General features: G+C 42.7%; 1 protein-coding gene and 1 non-coding gene across 2 annotated transcripts; both read right to left on the minus strand.

The window, feature by feature from the left end:
• Positions 1-2480: 2480 nt before the first annotated feature.
• On the minus strand, positions 2481-7724 carry PIN4 (peptidylprolyl cis/trans isomerase, NIMA-interacting 4). Its single transcript, XM_037057762.1, has 4 exons — positions 7579-7724; positions 4223-4296; positions 3747-3866; positions 2481-3389 (listed from the first exon to the last, which is right to left on the minus strand). The coding sequence occupies exons 1-4, from the start codon at positions 7619-7621 to the stop codon at positions 3231-3233; spliced, it is 396 nt and encodes a 131-aa protein (XP_036913657.1). The 5' UTR covers positions 7622-7724; the 3' UTR covers positions 2481-3230.
• LOC118995156 (U6 spliceosomal RNA) lies at positions 4461-4567 on the minus strand. Its single transcript, XR_005068217.1, has one exon. It is a non-coding gene; the product is annotated as a U6 spliceosomal RNA (small nuclear RNA).
• Positions 7725-8390: the final 666 nt, after the last annotated feature.

Consider the following 8390-nt stretch of genomic DNA (forward strand, 5'->3'; position numbering starts at 1 on the left):
TACCAATGGCATATTTCACAGACATAGAACAAACACTTCAAAAATTTATATGGAACCATAAAAGACCCCGAATAGCAGCTGCAATGTTAAGAAAGAAGAACAAAGTAGGAGGGATCACAATACCTGATATCAAACTGTATTACAAGGCCACTGTAATCAAAACAGCCTGGTACTGGCATAAAAACAGGCACATAGACCAATGGAACAGAATAGAGAACCCAGAAATAAACCCAACTCTCTACAGTCAATTAATATTTGACAAAGGGGGCAGCAACATAAAATGGGCTAATAATAGCCTCTTCAACAAATGGTGTTGGGAGAAGTAGACAGCTACATGCAAAAAAATGAAACTTGAGCACCAACTTACAGCATACACCAAAATTAATTCAAGGTGGATAAAAGACTTAAATATAAGCCGTGACACCATTAAAGTCCCAGAGGAGAACATTGGCAGGAAAATATCAGATATTTCACGCATCAACATTTTAACTGATGCGTCCCCTAGAGCAAGGAATATAAAGGAAAGAATAAACAAATGGGATCTCATCAAAATAAAAAGCTTCTGTGTGGGTAAAGAAAACAGCATTAAAATAAAATGACAACCAAGTGTATGGGAAAACATATTTGCCAATGATACCTCAGACAAAGGTTTAATCTCCAAAATATACAAAGAACTCACACGACTTCACTCTAAGAAGACAACTAACACAATTAAAAAATGGGGAAAGGATTTGAACAGACACTTCTGCAAGGAGGACATACAGAGGATCCAGAGACACATGAAGAGATGCTCAATATCGCTTGCTATCAGAGAGATGCAAATTAAAACCACAATGAGGTACCACTTTACACCGGTGAGAATGGCTATCATAAACAAAGCAATAAACAACAAATGTTGGAGAGGGTGTGGGGAAAAGGGGACTCTGGTCCACTGTTGGTGGGATTGCAGCCTGGTATAACCATTATGGAAAACAGTATGGAATTTTTCTCAGAAAACTAAAATTGGACTTGCCTTTTGACCCAGCAATTCCACTGCTAGGATTGTATCCTAAGAACTCTAAAACACCAATCCCAAAGAACATATGCATCCCAATGTTCATAGCAGCACAATTTACAATAGCCAAGAGTTGGAAGCAACCTAGGTTCCCGTCGGTAAATGAATGGATCAAAAAACTATGGTACATATACACAATGGAATTTTATGTTGCAGAAAGAAAGAAGGAGCTCCTACCTTTTGCAACATCATGGATGGAACTGGAAAGCATTATGCTGAGTGAAATAAGCCAGGCGTTGAAGGACAAATACCGTATGATCTCACCTTTAACAGGAAGCCAAACAACAAATCAAACAAGCAAGCAAAATATAACCAAAGACACTGAAATAGAGAACAGGCCTACAGTGACCAGAGGGGAGAGGGGAGGGAATTTCAGGGGAAATAGGGGAGGGATTTAGAGGAACATATATAAAGGATACATGGACAACTGAGAAGGGTGGAAATGGGAGGAGGGGGGAACCCGGGGGTGGGATAGGATGGGAGTAATAGACAGAAGACTGTACTTGAAAAATAATTAAATAAAAAAATTGGAAAAAAATTTAAAAAAAGAAATAGGAAATGAAGAAGCTAAAGAACTTATATATATGACCCACTGACATGAACTAAGGTGGGGGATTGCTGGTGCGAGGGGCGTACAGGACAGAAAGGAAAAAATGGGAGAAAAATGGGACAACTGTAATAGCGTAATCAATAAAATATATTTTAAAAAAGATTTTCAGAATTGATCGCCTTCATTTATATATTTTTAAAAGATTTTTATTTATTTATATTTAGAGACAGGGGAAGGGAGGAAGAAAGAGAGGGAGAGAAACATCATTGTGTGGTTGCCTCTCATGTGGCCCCTACTGGAGACCTGGCCCAAAACCCAGGCATGTGTTGTGACTGGAAATCAAACCAGCAACCCTTTGATTCGCAGCCCACGCTCAATCCACTAAACTACACCAGCCAGGGCTTATATCTTTTTAAAAAAGATTTTGTTTATTTTTTTTAGAGACAGGGCGGGAGAAATAAGAGGAGAGAAACATCTATTGGTTGCCTGTTGCACACCTCCAACCCAGGACCTGACCCACAACACAAGCATGTGCCCTGACCAGGAATCAAACTGGCAACCTTTCAATTTGCATGCCAGCACTGAATCCACTGAGCCATATCAGCCAGGGCTGATACCACTTATTTAGAGACATTGTTTCAAATGTTGTTTTTAATGCAGTTTCATCTTATACCTACTAGTTTGAATACTTCTATCATACTGGTATATCTGGATCCCAGGGGCACCTTTTAGTCTGCTCCGTGGGGAAAAATAAGAAGGCATAGCCTGCTGGGGTGCTCAGAAACCCTTCCAAAATGGGAAACTTAGGTCTGGAGGTGAAGTTGCAACTATGTGGCATAATGTGGGCATGTCAAATGAGTATCAAGAATCACATAGTTGTGTTGGCGAAGTTTCATTTTATTTATCTATTTATTTAAGTCCTGCCTGAGGATATAAATATGGAATTATAAATTTAAAAAATGGAGACACATAAAACATTAGTCCTGGGAAGGTTGGTCACACATAAACTATACATTTGAAGATGAGCAAATGTTTTCATACTGACATTTCTCCCTTTAACCAACACTTGGTGAATGGCTGCTCCGTCTGGTACAAACACCCAGCAGAAGAACTGAGTGCCTCTCTCCCCACCAATAAAGATTTATTTTAAAACACAGGAGTTAATGTTGAATGGCCATTTGTGTTCCATGTACTAAGTTAAGACAGTGGAGCTAATAATTGTCCTGGCAGATCACAGTTGACTAACATATAAAAGAAGTGTTGTCTAGGAACCCATGTTATGATTTTCATATGCTGATCTGTCTTTTTGCTGCCCAATTCAATGTGTGAATAGTGGGAGCTGATATCTGACTCCCCTAGAGATGGTTTCTACATTAACTTACGGATATACTGAGAATCAGATAAATTAGTTGTGGGAGGAAAGGAATGACAGGTTAAAAGGAGTCTGCTTGATCCATCTTGGAGAACCACTGACCGAACACCTACTGTAGTGTATAGCAACCTCTACCCACCCAATTTTGCACTTACAAAACCACAATGACAGAGTTCATAAAATATAAGGATTATTTAACATTTTTTAAAGAACTAAATAGAATGTATAAAATACATTCTGTATTCCACACAATTTTATTTTCTCCCTTCGACCATAATGATATGATATCCAAATTTTGTCTTAACTGGAGGGTCTGTAAACACAGGCTTGTCCAGGCCGCTTACAGGCAAAGCGAATGCTGCTTCTTGAAATGGTCCCACCATGGACCCTCTGGTCATCCAACCCAGGTCACCCTGAAAAACCCAAAAGATATGTGGTGTCAATGGCTCTGCAGAGGGAACAGGTTCTATTGTAGCTTGAATGGTAAGGTTCCTAGGTTTCTTCATTTGGGCTGTAGAGAAGTAGGCTAGACAGGACAAATGGACAGAAGTCCTACTCTGCACTGAATCCACAAGCAGTCATAATGTTGCCAGTGCGATTTTGGTCATACCTAGGCTTAGATACAGGTCACCCACATTCAACTATTTACAAGTTGGACATTTCTGTTTTTAAGATCTTCAAACCAAGATATGGCTAAAATTAATGGCAAAATGTAGAAATAACCCTGAGTGTTGGGGGACAGATCATATTAAATGATAAGAGTAACATACCCCTTGCCTGGCTTTATCTTCACTATATTGTGTGGCCACTTCATTGAATCTCATTCCGGACTTTAACTTTTCCAAGGCTTCCATGATTTTTCCATGTTTCTCACACAGAATATGCCTGACCTACAAGGAAAAAATATGTTTGTATAATACCTGGAGATCCAAACGAATCATTTATTCACAATACAGTAGTCAGTACACAGTAGACTGGGAATCCAACTGGCAACCCTTTGATTCATAGGCCCGCATTCAGTCCACTGAGCTGCACCAGCCAGAGCACATTTTTAAAAGGAATTACTTTTCGTAAGTGAGATTGGTCTGTAATTTCTAATTGTATGTTATCTTGATTTTTCTATCAATGTTGGCCTGTTCCCTTAGAATGAGTTAAGCAAACTGTCTTTTCCTTTTATGTGTACCAAAGTAACACATGTACATATGAGATTTACATTTAACATGGAAAAAAGGAACTAGTAACTCACCTTTACTGCATTGCCACCACCTTTGGGACCCTGAGACTTCTTGTCAGAACTGTCGCTCCCAGATGCTGCTCCCCCTTTAGAGAAGAGATGACAGGTACTCATTTAAACTGCACCTTGATCACAGGAAGGTCCAAATAACAGGAGTTGATCTTGTCACAGCACCAAGTTTCAAAAGGGAACTCTGCCAGACACGTAACTACATCAAGCTAAGTTATCTATGACTCACTCCCATTTTTACAAAAATATGGATTGCTTCATGAATTTGCATGTCATCCTTGAGCAGGGGCCATGATAATCTTCTCTGTATTGTTCCAATTTTAGTGTATGTGTTGCTGAAACGACCACTCATTTCTCTTAAAATGGGAAATTTGTGCCCCACATAAATCCTTTACTGGAAAACAGGTACATAGGTGAGTGTGCTGATGATCGAATGAGAGTCCCAGAAGCCGGGTGCATTGTCTGGATCCAGTTTGATGTCCTGCCTTCTAAGTGAAAACCCCTGATCTCTTGTAAAATTTCTAATAAGCACTGCAACTACATATTCGAGTACTCACAATTCCAATATGTAAAATCTCTAGGAATATATTTTAAATAAAGATCAAATTCCCCACCACCCATACTTGGCTACAGAATACATTTATGTCCAAATTCCCAGAGTCTGCTACATTGTTAATCGATAGATAGCGTCCTAAGAAAAGTTAATCAATATTCAGATTAATGACCACTGGCAGAAACTTACGTTTTACTAGTATATCATTTTACTACATCGTCCACTTCTGTGCCAATGGCAACATACTTACTGTTAGAGGCTGTTTTTCCTAAGAACTATTGCTGGATTAAATGTTCAGGTCAATAAACATTTCCTAAATAAGTACTAAGGTCCAGACACTGGGAATATAAAGATGAATAACCCATGGTACCTTTCTTCACAGGGCTCATTTGCTCTCAGATATGCAAACAGATCATTTCAGGAGAACGATCTATGACCTATGAACACGGGCCAGGGAAGCACAGAGGGACATTTCAGCCAGTCAGGGAAGGCTTCTGGATGTATGGGCACTGACCAGGTAAAGAAAAAGCAAGGGTGAGGTGATTCTCTATGGTAGAAGAACAGGAAGGTATGTGTTGGAAACTATGGACAAAGCGTAATCTGAGGTGGGAGTGCTGTGAGATGAGCCCAGGGGATGTAGCTGAGGGTTAGGGCATGAAGGCCTTTAGGTCCTGTTAAGGAACTTGGAATTTATCCTTGAAGTAATAGGGAGCCATTGAAAAGTTTTAATCAGGACACTCCAACATACACATAGCTCCAAAGGCTAGCACAGTGCCTGGCACACACTTGTTAAATAAATTTCAACTAAATTGAAAAACCAAAATACTGTACTGACCACCAAATGCTGAAGGACGTATTACTGTTGAAGGAGTTTCACCACATCAAACTCTTCTTTAAAATTTATTTTTAAAGAGCAGGGAAGGCAGGGAGAAAGAGAGGGAGAGAAACACTGGTGTGTGAGAGAAACATTCATCTGTTGCCTCTCACACGGCCTGACCAGGGACCTGCCCGCAACCCAGGCTTGTCTGCTGATTGGCAGTCAAAGCAGTGACCTTTCAGTTCGAAGGCTGAGGCTCAATCCACTGAGCCACACCAGCCAGGACTACATCAAACTCTTAAGTGGATCTGCTGCATAGTCATGTTGAATGATGATGCCTTCTGGTTATCCTATCCTCTCCCCCATTGGATGCTGTCATCTTCTGTCACCTCACTCTCTTTGACTGAAGACTTTGGCATCAGCTTCAGGCTTCCTTTCCACTCTCACTCCTGCCATCATCTTAGATGAGCTCACTATCTACATTGAGGAGTCATCCGACAACCTAACTGCATATTTCTGGACCTCCTTCCCAAATGTGCATACTTTCTTACTCCAGGACACTTGCTCCCAGAGGCACATGATGACACCGTGCTGCTCAGAACTAGTAGTTCAGTCTCTGGCTCCAACTTCCTGTTCTTCCAGCATTCATATGCCTCATTCCCACAACACTGGCTCTTTGACTTTACAGAAACCACCCCCACCTTCAGTCCCTTTATCCAGCTACGTTCCCCTGCACTTTCAGACTTCTCCTTCCCTTCCCAGTCTGGAACCCATGCTTGATCATCTGAACTTCATCCCTTCCCACTAGCACCCTTAATTCACTTGGGTTGCTACCCTTCTAGTATCATTGCCCAACAAAACCTCAACCTTGGCTCAAGGCTATACCTCTTTTCAATCCCATATTGTGCCAATTGCCTGGAAGTAGGTAAATCACGACTGTGCAGAATGTGTCTTCTACAAATTCATGGCCTTCAATCTTAGGCTGCCATCCCTCGGGGCAATCCTTTTATTAGTCCTTCATCCCTCCTCACATCACCTTCAGACACTATTCCAAATCTTTACCACTTTCAAGACTCCTGCTGAGTCCCTGGCTCTTAGCCTTAAAAATTACCCTTGCCTTCCACTTTATTAAGATTAAGAACTTGAGGCCACTGGTGTGGCTCATAGGTTGGTCGTCATCCCACAGACCCAAAGGTCACCAGATGGATTCTGGTCAGGGCACATGCCTGGGTTGCAGGCCAGGTCCCAAGTTAGGGGTGTGCGAGAGCAATCTGATGGATGTTTCTTTCCCTCCCTTCTCCTCTAAAAATAAATAAAGTCTTTAAAAAAGGGAAACTGAGGCCATTAAGTACAATCTCCCACGAACTCCACCCCTTCCTCACTCTCGGTCCCCAACTTTTACAACCACTCATCCCCATCTTTGTCCTTGTGGCCTCAAGCATCAGGACTCTTCAAAGCTCAACTGCTTCACCTCTGCCCCGGACCCCGTTTTCTCCTAAATCTCACTCCTCTGTAACTTTACCTCTGAAACTCTACTGGATCCTTCACATCAGCCTCACTCCCAAGTTTTCCGCAAACAAAATTTTCTCTTAGTTCCTTGTCCTCTTCTACCTATCACCTAATTCCCATACCTTTTTTAAAAGATTTTATTTACTTTTAGAGAGAGGTGAAAGGAAAGAGAGGGAGAGAAACATCAATGCGCGGCCGCCTCTCACACGCCCCCCACCGGGGACCCAGCCCGCAACCCAGGCATGCACCCTGACCGGGAATCAAACCAGCAACCCCCTAGTTTGTAGGCCAGCTTTCAATCCACTGAGCCACACCAGCCAGCCCCATACTTTTTAAATTAAAGTTTTCCAGAGAAGCCCACCATAATCACTTCCGGGTCACTGACTGCCCGAGGCCTCTGTCCCGGACCCCGGGGATCGCCGATCAGGTCCCACCCCTCTTACCCGACCCCTTTCTCCCTGGTTGCTCTGGCCGCTCTACCTTTCCCCCCTTTTCCAGAACCGCTTTTTCCTTTAGGCGGCATCTTCGAAACTTGATGTTGACTTTCCAACTGTATCGGTTGCCGAGCAAAGCCCCTTCAAGCCCCCTGGGCTTGTCCCACACAAATGCCTGAAAGCGGCAGCAAAATGGACCCTTTTTGCTGCGGCTCCGGAGGCAGGCATATCTTGGGGCAGGCCCAGGCCTTTGGCTCTTGGACCAATATGGCTGAAGGTGCCTGACCAATAAGAAGCTTGGGCTGGGGCGGGGCCCAAGGTAAAGCGGGGCAGGAAACCCCGCCTCCGCGCTTTTTGTTCAATCTTTCTCGCCCCCTAATTTGCGCGAAACCGCTCTCCTGTTTCCTGGCCATCCCAACCTTACACCCTGTGCGCATGCGCAGTGAAAGCCGCTAGCCTCTGCAGTCTCTCGGCGCCAACTCTAGCCAATCCCGCGTGCTCCCCAGACAAAGGGAAAGCGGGAAGAGCCTTGGTGGCTGCCCCCTCCTCCTGCCCCTGCTACACACTAGCCCGCCTACCCTTGCGATTTTTTTCATGTCTAAAATTTATTTTGCAGCTGTAGCTGATTGAGTTCAAAGGATAGTTTTCAAAAAAGGCTCTCACCCCTCTGCCTCTTCCAGAATTCTCATGGAGAAAAATTGGAAGCTGTAGGACATTGCTTAAAAAATAATGTTTCAACCACAGAAAATGATATGTGCCATTTACAATAATGAGAGTAAAGCTGTCTATAGACACGGGAAATGACTTTAAGGTACATTACTGACCAAGCTGTAGAATATTCCTTTTTTAAAAAGTATA

The sequence above is a fragment of the Sturnira hondurensis genome, unplaced genomic scaffold, assembly GCF_014824575.4.
Source record: "Sturnira hondurensis isolate 20B ecotype Veracruz unplaced genomic scaffold, ASM1482457v3 Scaffold0000982, whole genome shotgun sequence".
Classification (NCBI taxonomy): domain Eukaryota; kingdom Metazoa; phylum Chordata; class Mammalia; order Chiroptera; family Phyllostomidae; genus Sturnira; species Sturnira hondurensis.

Coding starts and splice junctions, on each gene's coding strand:
- PIN4 (XM_037057762.1), bottom strand. CDS start 7,621: ATGCCGCCTAAAGGAAAAAGCGGTTCTGGAAAAGGGGGGAAAG. Junction 4,297..7,578: donor TTCTGGAAAAGGGGGGAAAG/GTAGAGCGGCCA, acceptor TCTTCTCTAAAG/GGGGAGCAGCATCTGGGAGC. Junction 3,867..4,222: donor GTGGTGGCAATGCAGTAAAG/GTGAGTTACTAG, acceptor TTTTCCTTGTAG/GTCAGGCATATTCTGTGTGA.